This window comes from Danio rerio, chromosome 7 (assembly GCF_052040795.2).
Source record: "Danio rerio strain M-AB ecotype USA chromosome 7, GRCz13ab, whole genome shotgun sequence".
In the NCBI taxonomy this organism is placed as follows: Eukaryota; Metazoa; Chordata; class Actinopteri; order Cypriniformes; family Danionidae; genus Danio; species Danio rerio.
Window position 1 is genome coordinate 80,850,001 of NC_141027.1, and position 17,500 is coordinate 80,867,500.

At 39.9% G+C, this 17,500-nt stretch overlaps 1 protein-coding gene across 50 annotated transcripts in view; it reads right to left on the reverse strand.

The window, feature by feature from the left end:
• ptprda (protein tyrosine phosphatase receptor type Da) overlaps positions 1 to 17,500 on the reverse strand; it is a 334,943-nt gene that overhangs the window by 101,154 nt on the left and 216,289 nt on the right. For all 50 annotated transcript variants that reach the window (XM_087258625.1, XM_087258611.1, XM_087258629.1 and 47 more), the window contains 2 exons: positions 14,318 to 14,463; positions 9,522 to 9,663 (listed from right to left, as the gene is read on the reverse strand). In XM_087258625.1, the coding sequence (XP_087114751.1) occupies positions 9,522 to 9,663; positions 14,318 to 14,463 (288 nt within the window). The remainder of the gene's footprint in view (positions 1 to 9,521; positions 9,664 to 14,317; positions 14,464 to 17,500) is intronic.

Below are 17,500 nucleotides of genomic sequence, written 5' to 3' on the forward strand. Positions count from 1 at the left end.
CCGAGTTGAGGGACCGTCAAAAAGTGGATGCGTCAGAGTAAACTGATGCACGCTCGGGAAGAAAGAAAAAAAGGTGCAAGCGTTCCGGCTTCTGGCACGGATATTTCCGGATTACCACAAAACAGGCTTTGTCTAGACACAACTCAACTGCAGACGGAGAGAATGGAGCGCTCACCGGCCGTGTCCGCTGGTATGATCACCGCTGCAGCTTTCTCAGGATTTGCCAGAGTTCCTCTAGTCGGGAATTGCGAGTGCTGGACTCTTCGTTTAAGACACGACTCTGAAAGTTTTGCTGCTTCACTGAAGAGAGTAATCTAGAACAGAGTCTGCATATGTACAGTTTTAAACTGCAATCCTCCCCCTATACCCTCATTCACTATTCCCAACAGTAGTGCACTAATATAGTCCACTTAAAGGAGTGAATGAAAGCGAGTGCACTAAAGGGATGCAGTCTCATTTGTGCTGTGCTGGTTGTAAATCCCTCAGACTTCATTCTCAGAGCCTGTGATGGTCATTCAACAGTGGGTAGTGCTGTCGCCTCACAGCAAGAAGGTTGCTGGGTCAAGCCTCGGCTCAGTCTGAGTTTCTGTGTGGAGTTTGCATGTTCTCCCTGTGTTGGCGTGGGTTTCCTCCGGGTGCTCCGGTTTCCCCCACATGCAGTACAGGTGAATTGGGTAGGCTAAATTGTCCGTAGTGTATGAGTGTGTGTGTGTGTGTGTGTGTGGATGTTTCCCAGAGAGGGGTTGCAGCTGGAAGGGCATCCACTGCATAAAAACGTGCTGGATAAGTTGTCGGTTCATTCCGCTGTAGTAAATGAATGAATGATTGTGAAGATAACACTGATTTGACTCTGTTGTGAATGCCGTCTTGTGAAATGTATTTGTGTCTCACAGTGATTCTCACAGCCGTTGAGTGTACATGGGTTGTCTTTAATGCAGTGATCAGGATTGATCGAGGGCACTTCAGATTTGGTTTGGACACCACTACAAATGGCTGCTCCCTCCACTATTGCACTGTGTAAGGGTACAGAGGTTGCTTTCAGATACAGCCCTGGGGCCTCATGTATCAACGCTGCGTACGCACAAAAACTTTGCGTACGCCAGGTTTCACGCTCAGAATCGCTCACGTTTGGATTTACTAACAATGAACTGAACGTGGGAATTTGCGCAGGTTCACGGCAGGTTTCTGGCAGGCGTACGCACATTTTTTGTGCGTGTCTGTTTTATTTCCATTGGCGACTCCTAGAGGCAGTTGTGTTAAATTCTTCTCTACAAAGTGTCTGATCCTTGCAATGGCAGCTGTATGAGACGGGTTCATATAGTAGGTATGTAAGATTTCCATACCATACAGTTGACCAGCTAAACATTAAAGCACAATTTGCAGCAGTCGCCTGTTTTCCCAATGTAATCTGAGCGATCTACTGCACGCACATTGCTATAAAGACACTATGTGAAGATAAATTTGCATGCGTGAATCAGAAACATTTCCATTCAATAAATGTGCAAATAAAATATGATGCACAAACTTATTGATGATTCCTACTTGTCTTTCTCGTGATAAATAGTGGGCAAAATCTGATATGTAGCGGGGAAAAAAAGAAGAAAGAGAATATCAGACGCTGGATTCGAGCCGAGTTTATGCTCGAGCGTGTCAGTACAAGATCACATGCTTCTTATGAGGTGCGCCACTGAGACTGCTTAGGGTACTGCAACATTTTTCAGTTATAAACCACACTATTTCTGTTTTAAATGCATTCAGTGCGATGTTCAGACCCAACTGTGTTAACCGTATCAGCTAAACTCTCCCACTCTATTTTTTTCTTTTGTTGTTAATTCCGGAGAACAAACTTGCAAATAACACCGCTTTTCTCCGGTCTACCTCCGAAAGCAGCACCTCCATTTCACATTCTGTTCAAAGTTTCTCTTTTTGCTTGATTTTGCCGTTGCTTTTTCGTTGGGTTTTTCCATTAGCATAGTCATTAGCATATTCATACGGGGGAGGAGGCAGGGAGGGGTTTTGTGCTCGTGCATGTTGCGCTCAGTTTCACGTTCATTCAGATGTACAAAAGAATATGCGTGAGATTCGGCGTACGCAGTGTTTCATACATCTGAATTTTTTTCTGCGTACGCACATTTACAGCTTTGTGCGTACGCAATGTTTTAGTAAGATTTCCACGCAAGTCTTCGTACATGAGGCCCCTGGTCCTCACAACCTGCATGTCTCTCTTGACTCGATGGAAGAGCGCTCTATGAAGGAACTGATATGTCCCCTACATAGTGTTCACTGCTTTCTATCCCCTGGAAGCCTACTTCATTTAAAAGCAAAGATTAGCACTGTAATTACGAGAGTGCCTCACAGTTTAATGCCCTGTAAATTGAAATGGAATCATTGACAAATTTCGCCTTACGTGAACTTTGTAGGGCATTTTGATCATTTGGAACAAGCTTCTGAAGCTGAACGAGAGACATAAATGTGACAAAATGTGGGGGATGGTGAGGAGCACTGTTCAGAACCGCTGACTCGGGGTGCATTTTGTTGTATGTTTCAGATGGTAAATCCACTAGAGGGCGCTGTCGACATTTATTAAATCTGCATTCTACATCACCTAGACTGAGTTTACTCACGGGATGTTTTTCACCAAGTGCAAATTTTTAACTTGAGGACATTTATTTTAACTTTATGGCTAAATCATGCCATGCTGCAACAATTCGCTCTATTTGCATGTTTGCATTGACTTTATATTTAATTTACTCATTTAAACACTTTCGCATTCGGTGTGAATCCACCTTTAGGCTACATTATGTTGTACATTTCAGATGATAATTCCACTAGAGGGCGCTGTCTACATTTTTTTGCAAATCTGAAATACATCACTTAAGGCCCGTGCACACCGACACGTTTTTTGCTCGCGTTTTCTGTTGACGTTTAACGCCTCGCAACTAAATAAAGGGCGTCAATGTGATTGTGCACACCAACGCGCAAAACACCAGGCGCAAAAGCGTCATTTAAAAAAAAACGCATCATGCTCATTTTTTTGTTTTGACACGCGACGTCAAAACCTTCTCCACCAATCAGATCGGCACTTTAGGTCACGTGCACGAAGCTGCTGAACTTACTGTAAACAGCACTTGGAGGCGCTCAAGCGCTAAACTGTCAATGCGAGCGCACACTGAAGAAGATGCCCTGAAGCGATATGAACGTTTATCTGCTTATTGCTCTGTGAACACTAATCATTTCTTCATCGCTTGAGCTGGAGCTGCTGCTTGAACTATCTATGCTTGTTCGAGTCACCAGTAACTTTATAAACAAATGTGCAAACTTCCTCTCCTCCTCTTCTTCTGTGTTATAAGCGGAAGCTTAAAGTTGTGTAGCGCCATCTAATGTCTAAAGAGTGATTTAGGAAACTCTTCAGCTTGACGCCAGTAAAAAGCGCTTCGGTTTGAACACTGAAAAACGCTGACGATAAACACAAGCTAAAACGTCCCGGTGTGTAGGAGACTTTATGCCATGTTAAATGGGTTTACTCATGGGATGTTTTTCATCTCATGCAATTATTTTTAATTAAGTGTATTTATTTTAACTTGCAAAGTAGCAGCTATTGAGGCAAAGTACACACTTTCACAGCAAACGCACTGCGCGTTATACATCATACGCGCCATGCAGCAATAATTCACCTCTATTTGCATGTTTGCATTGACTTTATAGGAAATTTACTCCTTTCAATATTTCCGCATTCGGTGTGAATCCACCATTAGGCTACATTACATTGTACGTTTCAGATGATAATTCCACTAGAGGGCGCTGTCTACAATTTTTGCAAATCTGAAATACATCACTTATGCTGAGTTAAATGGGTTTACTCATGGGATGTTTTTCATCTCATGCAATTTTTTTTTAATTAAGTGTATTTATTTTAACTTGCACCGAAGCTGCTATTGAGGTAAAGTACACACTTTCGCAGCAAACACACTGCGCATTATAGATCATTCACGCCATGCTGCAATAATTCACCTCTTAGCATTGACTTTATAAGTAAACGACTCGTTTAAATACTTTTGCATTTGGTGTGAATCCACCATTAGGGTACATTCTGTTGTACGTTTGAGATAAATGCATGTCATGCACACGTCCACTAGAGGGCAATGCTTGTCATACAGATCACGTAGCGAACCACTGACCTACACCCTACACTAGTGTTTTAAAAGCAGACGTAAGATAAATGAGCGCTGCTCTAAATGAGCAGAATCACTAATGATTCGTGAACAGATCAACCTCGAGAGGTCAAGTATGACCGGTTTTATTCGCCCATCTGAATCATCACCAACATTTAGTGTATGACTGTGGTTTGCAGCTCGCTGCTGTGGATGCTAATGTTCCATCAGGCGTATGTGTGATATTTTGACAACAGAGCGCAGGTGCCCGCAGTGCTTTAGCGCCGGTGGAAAGTGCTGATGACAGACTCTGGCTGACTCTGAGAGTGGATGTCAAATGGACATCAGTTCACAGCACATTGAACTAAATGAATTCAGTTAATCTCTCTGATGCTCCTCCATCCCTGGAGCCAAATCGTGACGCTAATATTCCCCTTCAGGGTCATTTCAAGCCCTTTCAGCTCCACCACGACCAGTGGCACTTTACTTTTCCAGAACTCTCTTCATTTTCCCACTCAACTAACAGCAAGAATCCTGCAAGCAGAGGAGCTGAGTGCATCACGCTGGCTTTATATGCTTTAATGCGTCACTTGCAGCAGATTTTCATATGTTGACAGGGTAATATGATGTCTGGTTGTAAGTTGAGTCTTAATTAATGCAGTGTTCCAGTACTTGTGTTTCACTCAGCCCTGATCTCACCAGGAAACGTAACTACTTTCCTTGTTGGCTAATTCGTAGAGAACTATATGATTTAGTTTGTATGAAAATGGATGATTTTTAAAAGGAGGCGTGGCCTAAAACCCCACCCCTAACTCTATCCTTGAACCCACCTCCTTCACTGTAAGCTGCTGTTCTGTCTGTTTCATTGATGCGTTTGTTAGATGTTTGCTCCCACTTTTGTTTGCTGTCTGACGCTTGTCAAACACACAAATCGCCCAATTCACGCGTGTTATACACTCGATTTGCACCACAGCTTGTCTAATTGCATCTTTGCATTGACTTTGCATGTAAATCCAGTAAAAGATTTGCTGCATAACAATCTCATCTAACGGTGCAGGTGAGACAACATTTTTCGAGAGACACTCAAATACATCAAGTCCGCTGCGTATGCAATGTATACATGTCAACATTGGGATGTGGAAATACGGGATATTCCCCTATAGCACATGTACTGGGACACATGGTTTATGCTTACAGACTATGCATATGAGGAACTGGCCACCCCTGAAGAACAAAGAACCCCCCCAAAAACTAAATTAATTAATTAATTAATTAAAAACAAAACAAACAAACAAACAAACAAATATTGAATGAATAAATAAATAACGAAATAAATAAATAAATAATTAAATAAACGAATAAATAAATAAATAAATAAACAAACAAACACACAAAAAAATAAAACAAACAAATGAAAATCACATAAATAAATAAATAAATTAATTAATTAATTAATTAATTAATTAATTAAAAAATAAAAAAAATAAAAAAATTAATTAATTATTAATAAAAAATAAATAAATAACTAAATAATTAAATTAAAAACTAACTAACTAAACAAACAAACAAACAAACAAACAAACAAACAAATGAATAAATAAACAAATAAATAAACAAACAAACAAACAAACTATAAATAAATAAATAAATAAATAAATAAATAAATAAATAAATAAAATAATTATTTATTTATTAATAACAAATAAATAAATAACTAAATAATTAAATTAAAAACTAACTAACTAACTAAATAAATAAACAAACAAACAAATGAATAAATAAACAAATAAATAAACAAATAAACAAACAAACTATAAATTAATTAATTAATTAATTAATTAATTAATTAATTAATTAATTAATTAATTAATTAATAAACTATAAATAAATAAATAAATAAATAAACAAATAACTACATACATACTTAAAAAAACAGACAAACAAACAAACAAACAAACAAACAAATAAACAAGCAAGCAAGCAAACAAACAAATAAATAAATAGATAATATAAAAAAGACAAACTTTTCCAAGTACTTTGTGCCAGTTTGATGTCGCTATCGCGTTTGCAACCACAGATAAATGTGATGTAAAAGAGCAGCTTGAACATTTTGATAAACTCCTTATATCTGCCGTGCGCAGCGTCGAGTTCGCTCAGGGTTTCTGGAGGTCAACTCTTTCTTTAAACGCATTGAGGAGAGTTTTGGCGCAACTTTCTCTCCCGGCGTGGAGATCTTTTGTTTACTCCGCTGTGTAATGCTTTGTGCCGGTGACCTTGTTGGCAAATATGGGCCTGAAAGGGCCGAACGCATCGGTCCCGGTTCAGTGGCTGCATTCATGAATAAGACATGACCCATATTCCCACACAACAGCGCACGGCCCATTGAACGGCACGTTTTCAGGGGAAGAAAAGTATGTCGGGGCTTAACCCAGGCAAAGACGCTTAAAAGCGAGGCTTGTTTTGAGTCTGCCGCAGCCTGATATCTTACAGCCCAATATGTATTAGCTGTGTGTCATTATTCACGCTCAAACGATGCTGCGTGCCCATCGGCTGAGTGTGCAGTAATTACTAGCATGCAGCTAACTTCATTTATATTAATGGAGAAATATTAGTTTAGGGCTTTCTGCTCATATTTACCACATTTGCATCCATTACAGGTGAAGCTGGAGGAGAAAGTCAACCTCACACGACAGCATTACAGCATTAGAAACACTACGGTACTACAGTATAGGGAACATCACACGACAGTATTATTACAGTATATTGATGTGTGTGTGTGTGTGTGTGTGTGTGTCTGTGTGTGTGTGTGTGTGTGTGTGTGTGTGTGTGTGTGTGTGTGACTGCTATTGTGTTGCAGGTTTGATCAGGCCTCCACAGCAGATGTGGCCACAACAGAGCGAGCAGGAGGGAGGAAAACAAGAGAAAAATCAACATGTTTATCCAGTAATGATGCTGATGTGTGTATGAGGAGGCATATTCTGCTCAGAACGTCCTGTTTGGTCATTTCATTAAAAGAGAAGTCTGTAAAATCCTCTGAGAACACACACACACACACACACACACATCCAGCACGACTCTACAAGGCCACTTTGTAAGAAATGCTGTAAATGTAGCATAAAATGAGAGTTATATTGATGATGGCGGAGCTAGCGAGCGGGAAAGCCCGTCTGCTAATTAGAATATTAATCACTCCTTTAAAAAGCTCCAAGGTCAGAGAGAGCTGAAGGAGCTTTCACAGTTCCAGAGGACGCTTTACTGCAGGAGATACAAATGTGGACGCAAACGCTGTCAAACGTTCACTGCACTGAGCAAACACACCACAGCACACACACGAACACAGTATAACACACACTCAGATGTGTGCATGTTCACCAAAACCACCTTCATTTGATTAAAAATACACTAAATACTGCAGAAAATTGTCAAATATTGTTACAGTTTTCTGCATCGTTAATCTATTTTTGTCACAATTAGGGCTGGGTAACATATCCAAATTATTGAAAGAATCCAATTATTATATTATTTACATATTGCAATGATTTGCAGAGCGATTTAATGCAAAGTACTTATGTGTCCTGATACTCACACATCCATTAAAAGACTGAAATAATATCATTTTTTTACCAAAAGTAGTTGCGTAAGGAATAATAACAAGCGTAAACAGAATCGCTTTCTGTGTAAATTGTTAATATTATCACAGTCTGACAGCAGTGTGTTCTATGTGAATGGGTAGCAGGTTGTGATTTATTAATATAATTACAAGCTGAATTATCTGCATCGTTAATCACAATTAGAGCTACGTAACATTCGTAGAATCGAAAGACTGTAAATGTGTTCATCGTGACATACATATAAAATTTCAATGCAATCTTACGCCAATTCGTAACTTTTTGCTTTAGTGGCTAATTTGTATGAATTTGTACAATTTAATACGATTTGCTCATTACCCAATGACGGTTAGAGTTAGGGGTGGGGTTATGTGCCACGCCTCCTTTTTAAAATCGTACAAATTTTTGTACGACTGAACTTGTACGAATTAGCCACTAAAAATACAAAACGTAAAATACGTCTGTTTCCTTGTGAGATCAGGCTGCAAAATATTGAATGATTTCATACAAAATTTTCTGACATTAACAAATATTTTGAAAGAAGTAGTTACATATTGAACAGTAATAATCACTATTGTAAAAAACATTGAAAATATGCGTAAATCTATAACGCACAAAAAACTAAACTAAATGCAGGTCACGTATTTTCAAATATTATTACAAATTTCTGCATCGTTAATCTATTTTTATCACAATTAGGGCTGGGTAAAATATCAAAATTATCGAAAGAATCTAATTATTATATTATTTACATATTGCAATGATTTGCAGAGTGATTTATTACTAATTATTTGTGTGTCTGACATTATCACATCTATTAAAAGACTGAAATAATATTATTTTTGGCATTTTTATAATGTTTTTAAACAATGCAGGTCAAGTATCAAAAGTTGAAGTTGAGTGTAAATGAACAATTAAAACGACATAGCACAAAATAAAACGTTTTCAAAATCCGCTCATATTTTAATGTTTTCCGAGCTTACCGTCATTCCCCTTCACTCTTGTCCCCCTTCACTTGTGTTTACAAATAAAAATATTTGATTTAGGCTTATGTGTTTATTTTTTAATCCATGACTGCAATACTTTTGGCGGAAATTTATGAGCCAAACGATTTTTGAAAAATTAGCAATCAATTCAGCAACGATAACACAGCAGAGCAGATCCTCCACTCAAGTGTGTTCGTTTTTCAAATTGTTATTGGTATTTTTAGTTTTATACAACTATACTTGATAATTGATGTATGTATTTTAGTTTGTTTACATTGTTAAACGTCTAATTTGCTTTACGCAAGAGTAAAAACGTGACATTTCAGACAGTATACCAATGCTTTGTTCATTGTTGTTTATAACAAATTATTTAAATATTATATCGATTATCAAATATCAAATTGTTTTGCATGTTATTGCTTATAAAATTTTCGATATCATATCGCCAAAGTCACAGTGATGCTAAAAATTCATATTTGAATCACATAAATACTTTATATTTGTCTAAATATTCACATAGAAGACAACTACTTTAAATAGCAATAATATTTCAATGTTTTTTCAACACACACACGTGTGTTTGTGACTGCGTGTGTGTATGTGTTTGTGTGTCTATGTATGTGTGTGCGTATATATCCATGTATATGTGTGTTTATATGTGTGTGTGCGTGAGAGAAAGAGAGACATATAGACATACAGACAGACACACGCACATACCTGATAAGCTGTAAGGCAATAAGAGAGCAATCGTTAGTGTGTTTTTACCGCAGACGTACCACGTAAGACGGTGAGTCGTGTGGTGGCGCTGGTCTCGCCGACGCTGTTGGACGCCACACACTCGTAAATGGCTTCATCTCTCGGCGTGCGCAGCGGCTGGATGCGCAGCACGGAGCCCGAGCCATCGTCGAACTCTATCACCTACATGTGCGAGAGACAAAACATGTTACCACAGTTTATTTTGCTCACAGATGACGACGGAGAATCATGCTTACACACACACACACACACGCACACACACTCACGCACACACACGTACACGCACGCACGCACGCACAGTCTCTCTGCATCTGACGCGACACTACGAACACAGGACACCGAAACAGTCTGGCTGAGAGCAAGAGTTTGATATTTCTGACGAATATTTAATTTAGTTTAATTATTTAAAAAAATATTACATTTAAATTGTAAAAAGTGACGTAGACAGAATGTGCATATAAATATAATATGTTTAAGCCTCAAAATAGTATAAGCCAGCAGATTTCTGTCTTTTAATACATATTCCACATGGACTGACACTAAAACCATTAACTACGAGTAAAATATAAGAGGAGGAGCTAAAATAACGAGTCCCGCCCCCTACCCAATATTCCGTTTTGAGTCTGGAAATAATCATAATCCAGCAGTTATCTATGTTGTAATGCACAATCCACATGTGAACGAAATATGCTTAGGAACGTCCTCCAACCATTTGTTAGCTATGGGTGAAATGTAAGAGGAGGAGCTACAAAAATAAACCCCACCCCCTACTCAATATTCAGTTTTAGGTCTTGAAACTGCAAAACCAGCAGTTCTTCATGTCGTTTTGCATCTACATATTGGGCAAAATATGCTTAGCCACGCCCCTCCAAATGTTAGCGAGTTAGTTACAAGTGATTTATTAGAGGAGGTGCTAAAAACAAACCCGCCCCCTACTTAATATTCAGTTTTAAGTCTGGAAACGACATTATACAGCAGTTCTGTTGTAATGCACAATCCACATGTTGAGCAAAATATGCTTAGCAACGCCCATCCAACCATTTGTTAGCTATGAGTGACATTTAAGAGGAGGAGCTACAAAAAAAACCCCGCCCCCTACTCAATATTATTTTAAGTTTTACGTCTCGAAACAGCAGAAGCCAGCGGTTTTCTGTCTGGTAATAAACTATTTCACATGTTGGGTGAAATATGTTTAGCCACACCCCTTCACCTGTTAGTTAGCCAAGAGTGTATTATAAGAGGAGGGGCTAAAAAACAAACCCTGCCTCCTATTTAATATCCAGTTTTAAGTCTGGAAACAACATAATCCAGCAGTTCTTTGTGTTGTTAAGCCACACCCCTCCAACCATTAGCTACAAATAAAATATTAGGAGAGGGACTAACAAAATGGCAAATGTAAGAGGAGGAGCTACAAAAACAAACCCCGCCCCCTACTCAATATTGAAACAGCAGAAGCCAGCAGCTTTCTGTCTGGAAATGCGCTGTTCCACATGTTAGGCGAAATATGTTTAGCCACGCCCCTTCCAACCTTTAGTTGGGTCTGAGTGAAATGTAAGAGGAGGGGCTAAAGTATAAACCCTGCCCCCTTACACAATTTTTAGTTTCAGTTTTCTGTCTTAAAACGGCATAATCCAGCAGTTTTCTGTCTTGTTATGCACAATCTGCATGTTGAGGGAAATATGCTTAGCCACACCCCTCTAACCAATAGTTAGCAACAAGTTAAATATGAGAGGAGGGGCTAAAAGTAAACTCAAGTAACCTCAACTTAATATTCAGTTTCAGTTTAAAGTCTTGAAACAGCACAAGTTAGCAGTTTTAAGTGTCATAATGCACTTTTCCATGTTTAGCGAAATATGCTTAGCCACGCCCCTCCAACCATCAGTTAGCTATGAGTGAAATATGAGAGGAGGGGCTAAAAACAAACCCCGCCTCCTACTCAATATTCAGTTTCAAGTCTACAAAACCAGAGTCGTAATGCACATTCCACATGTTTGGCAAAAAAATGTGCTTGGCCACACCCCTCCAACCATGTATTAGTTATTTGCAAAATTTAGGAGGAGGAGCTAAAAATAAACCCCACCCTCTACTCAATATTTATTTACAATTTTAGTAGAAAGTAGAAACAGAAGCCAGCAGTTTTCTGTCTCGTAATGAACTATTCCACACATTGGGGGAAATATGCTTAGCCACGCCCCTCCAACAGTTAGTTAGCGGCAAGAAAAATATAAGAGGTATAAGAGCTAAAAAAAAAAAACAACAAGTCCCACCCCCTACTTAATATTCAGGTTAACATCTCCAAACTGTCTAATCCAGCAGTTCTCCATGTAATGCACAATCCACATGTTGGGCAACATATGCTCAGCCACGCCCCTCTAACTGTTTTGTATGAGAGGAGGAGCTAACTATAAACCCCGCCCTCTCCTCAATATTCAGCTTTCAGTCTCTAAACAGCACAATGCAGCAGTTCTCCATGTCGTACCACTCCGCTATGTTGAAGAAGTGTAAAATGCTCAGTGAATGTCTGAGTGCGATGCTAATTCTGAAGCCAGACGTTTCACGAATGAACGTGGCGTTGACGTGGGCTTTAAGAATGGGATGTTTTTGGGAGCGATGGCCCACTCTTAAAGCTGAAAGATGGAGATGAGGAGACGCCACAGGCACAGACGCCGTCAGACAGGGGATTAGCCTCCACGCAAGACGACACAAGACGCTAACACACACACACAGCTTTAGTAGAGGCAGTCCAGCGGATGTATACTCACTTCTGATGCGTCACAGAATAAATACACCAGTGGTCATACGCTGCCGCTTTTCTTTCACCGTCACGTCTCACGCAAAGAAACGCGAGTATGACCACGCGCTCACACACATGCGCTAGTGTGTCGATTAGCGCTGAGTTAGAAACACGTTAGTGCTGAGTGTAGGGGAAATGATGCGGATAATGTTAGCATGTTAGCGTCAATGCTAGCAGCGTGAAGCATGGAATGAATGCTGATAAGATTTAGATTTGAAGGCGAAAAGGTAGGTGTGCATTATAGATATGTACACTAGATACGGCATACGGGCCATAAGCATGCGTCAATAGCGCCGCCATATTGGTACATGCCTCCCAGGATTAGAGTAATTCAAACCTAGTAAAGACTAACACCTGTTTATAGGGTGTAGTAATGAGCGAACAAGGAAACAATTTGTTATGCTATGTTCTAAAGTTTTAGCAATGATGTTTATGCAGTCGAATGCTGCACTGACCATAAGGCAAACTAGCGGCAACTTGCACTAAATACTAGGCTCATGCTAGTCTTGTTGAAGAAAGCAGGACATGTTTCATGTTCAGGACATATGGATCAGACCAAAATGAACACTAAGGGAGGATAATACATCCACCTGCACTGGCTTTCCCACATCTGGGAGTGTTACGGTGTGGAGAAGCCCCACAGAAGAAACCAACCCAGACTGCTGATGGCCAGACTAAAGCATATATAAAGCATATATTTGGCTTACCGTGCTCTAAAAACAGGCCTTTTAAATCTGACAGCACTTTGGTCTCACATTTATTTCAAAGTAGTGCAAGCCTGTACCAAGATGGCGGCTCTAATGACACATTCCTTCCAATAGACAACAACAGCAGTCTACGTAACATCTAGTGTGTATATCTATGGGTGTGGCATTAGCCGATTAGCGTCTGCTTGATGTTAGCAAGAGTGAAGATGATCGCACGGGAAGATGACGCGGAAATTAATAAAAATCTTATCAGCGTTCAGGCATGATGCGTTTGTTTATCATGCTGCAGATTCAGGAGCTGATAAATCAACGTACGAGACTGTGCCGAACATGCAGGAGAGAGGAATGAAGAAAAATAAAGCTCCGGGAAGCCGTTCGGCCATGCAGAGCAGGCGTTTGAGGATAATAATAATGATGATGGTAATAATAGTGTGATGTTTGGATGAATGCGGTTGTTATGACGGGTTTTATGAACTCATGTTATTGAGATCTGAGGGTGGATTCACAAAATACTCTTCAGAATAATGTGCTTTTTTAATATAGCAGTTTTTATTGTAATTGAATATATTATGTTGTGCATTTTTGAAATGGTTACTGCTCCTTTCATTATATTTAAACTATTTTATTATTTTATTCATGGATTTTTTTTATATATATTTTCAGTTGTTTTGAGTTTTTAACATTAAAATATGTTTTACACAGTGTACGCCCTTCCAGCTGAAACCCAGTACTGGTAAATACCCATACACACTCATAAACTACGGCCAGTGTAGTTGATCAGTTCCCCTATAGCGCATGTTTTTGGACTGTGGGGGAAACCGGAGCACCCGGAGGAAACCCACACCAACACGGGGAGAACATGCAAACTCCACACAGAACTCGAACCAGCGACCTTCTTGCTGTAAGGCGATTGTGCTACCCACTGCGCCCTTGACTATGAAATCTGCATTTAACAATGTAATAAATTAATATAAGTAATGATTAACTTAGTTTAATATGTGTCAATAAACATAAAAACACATGATGTCGTTACATGTTTTTATAAAAAATAGTTATTAAATCATGCTAATGTTTGTAACTCTGTAACCCCAAAACGACTCAGAAAGTGAAAACTCATCCTAAACGCTTTTATAATCAATCTAAATATATGAATATTGTGAATCTGGCCCCAGGACATGAGCATTCATGCGTGTTAGTAGAATATGAATATGCTAATGAGCGGGTGTGGCTTGTGATGTTGGGAGTGGTCAATGGGTGTGGCTATCGTTAGCATTCACTTGTCGAGCATTTTACATCAGAACAATAGACCTAATACCTCAAAGCGCTGGTTGCTGACCCGTTTCCCCTTCTTGTTCCACACGATTTTGGGCCGCGGGTCGCCGGACGCCTGGCAGATGAAGGAGGCCACGCCGCCCTGAACACCCGTCTGATCACTCGGGGTGCGCAGGAACTTTGGCGGAGCTAAAGGACAAATAAAACAAGAGAGAAATACACGGTTATATAACTTATTTAAGAAGAATACATCAAATAAATACAGCTTTAACTAGTCAGAATTATTCACCCCCATGTGAATATATTCAAATACATTATTACAATTATTTCCCAAATGATGTTGAACAGATTCAGGAGTTTCTCACAGTATTTTCTATAATATTTATTCTTCTGGAGAAAGACTTATGTGTTTTATTTGGGCTAGAATAAAAGCAGTTTTTAATAGTTTTAAAGCTCAATATTATTCACCTCTTCAGCAATATTAGTGTTGGATTGTCTCTGTCACGATTACCAGCGATCATTTCCCATAAGATCGCTGGTTTGCACCTATAATAACCATGGACTACAAATCCTCCATTTTTGGACTACATTTTCATACATGCACTACGGTCACACTCACACTTGCTTCCTCATCTAGACTGATTACATTCACACCACCTGAGGATTGTCAGAGACTGATTAACACACACTATTTAAGCCACACACTCACCCCTTCAGTTTGCAGAGTCTTGTTATCTGTCACAGTAGCATTACAACGCGTTTCCCAGTCTAGTTATCTTGTGTACCAACCGTTAGCCTTGTTAGCCTCTTTGTCTTTGCCTGCCTTTCTGACCTCTTGCCTGTATTCGACTGTGATTCTGGACTGTCCTCACACACCTGTTTGCTCCTGTGTTGACCACCGCTTGCCTGACTGTGAATAAACCTGCTTTGTGGATCCTAACCTCAGTTGTATGTGTTACTCCCCGACGTTAGTCTCCAGAACAAACCACTGTTATACAATGACTTGCCTAATTACCCTAACTTTACCCTAATTACCCTAGTGAAGCCTTTACATGTCACTGTAAGCTGAACACTAGTGTCTTGAAGAATATCTAGTCTAATATTATTTACTGTCATCATGACAAAGAGAATAAATCAGTTATTAGAGATTACCTAGAGTTTTCATTTGAAAGATGATTAGAAATGTGTTAAGGAAGTCCTCTCTTTGTTAAACAGAAATACACAGGGTGGCTATTAACTCTGACTTCAGCTGTACATATCTTATTTGGGATACAATTGATTTGATATGGCGGCTGCGTACTTCATGTGACAAACATCATCACAGCCAGGCATGTGCACAGATAGGGCTAAACCAGTGCAGTGCACATGCCCTGTCTAGTCTTGAATAAAAAGTGTCCCTAAAAAATTAACAAAAGTGCCCCCCCGTCTTCAGTTTGTGCATCAACTGACCACCACAGCTCCCGTCTTCAGTTCGCAATCAAAATCCTACCACCCCTGTGTGGCTGTGAGGTAACAGCACTACCTACTGCGCCACTGCATCGCCCTGTTAAAGTTTATTAAATTATCAACGACAGCAGAACAAGAGCTACTATACAAATACATATTTTATTATGGCAAGAATAAAATAAAATAAACAATCACTGACTAAAAAGAACAGATGTTTTTTTTTTTCATGTAGACATGTGTACAGTCCTTCTGTTTCAGGCAAAATCTCTTCAAAGTGGTTTATATTCAACTCAAATCACTGTTTGCTCGAGTCTGAAATAAACGCATGAACTCCGCAAGCTGAAATCATGTCGAGCGCATCCAAAGCAAACCTCCGCAAACACAGCGATGACGTCACATTCACCGCGCGCACTCAAGTGAACAAGCGGCTTCTTTTGCCAGGCTCTAATCATCCATTCTGCTTCTCCTGGACGTGTCTGATACAGTAAACCATCAGATAATGCTGTCCACCCTCTCCTCAATGGGAATCACTGGAGTACCTCAGGGATCTGTTCTGGGTCCCCTATTATTCTCTATTTACAGCACATCACTGTGAGCCATCGTCCAATAACATGCTGTCTCTTATCACTGTTACGCCGCCAGCACAGCTCATCCATAAGTCTAAGTAGTTCAGTAGGGAATCTTGGGGTGATCCATGCAGGTTTGCACTTTTCAACATCAGAACAATCAAACCCATCCTAACATGCTCACTATTGCTATAATCCCCGCATTTATCAGAGGTCGCCACAGTGGAATGAACCACCAACTGTTCCAGCATATGTTTTACACAGCGGATGCCCTTCCAGCTGCAACCCAGTACTGGGAAACACCCATACACACTCATTCACACACACACACACACACACACTCATACACTACAGCCAATAGTTGATCAGTTCCCCTATAGCGCATGTGTTTGGACTGTGGGGGAAACCGGAGCACCCGGAGGAAACCCACACCAACACAGGGAGAACATGCAAACTCCACACAGAAACACCAACTGACCCAGCCGAGACTCAAACCAGCGACCTTCTTGCTGTGAGGGTGCCTATAAGTGATTGGTGACTTTAAATATTTTCTCTATTGGTGTGTGTGTGTGTGTGTGTGTGTGTGTGTGTGTGTGTGTGTGTGTGTGTGTGTGTGTGTGTGTGTGTGTGTGTGTGTGTGTTTCTCTGTCAGCATGTCGGAGTGATGAGGTCAGAAATGTGGTTTATTTTCAGAGTTTTACATCATGATCTTCTCGGCATCATTAATAGAGCAGAAGGTAAATCAATCCTGCGCTCCAGAATTAACACTCGCGCCGCTCCAAATGTAGTCAAAAATGCTGAGCGAATACTTTCACACAGATAATATTAGCATTAGCAATTTGAACATCAAATAAGGATAAGAGCTTGCCTCGCTAAGCCGGAAACACGAAGAATTTAACCCGACTGTACCCAGACAGTGGGAAAACAGTCAGTTAATTCAATGTGTGTGTGTGTGTGTGTGTGTGTGTGTGTGTGTGTGTGTGTGTGTGTGTGTGTGTGTGTGTGTGTGTGTGTGTGTGTGTGTGTGTGTGTGTTTGCTGATGTCATTATTCTCTGGATGGTTATTTCTGTCCATCACTTTAAACACACACTTTAACCTTCAGATAACACACAACAGCACTTCACGAAACACAAACACAACAAACACACACAAGCGCTAGCGTTTAAACTAAACAACAGCATCAGGACCAGCAGCGGTGTCACCATCAAACAAG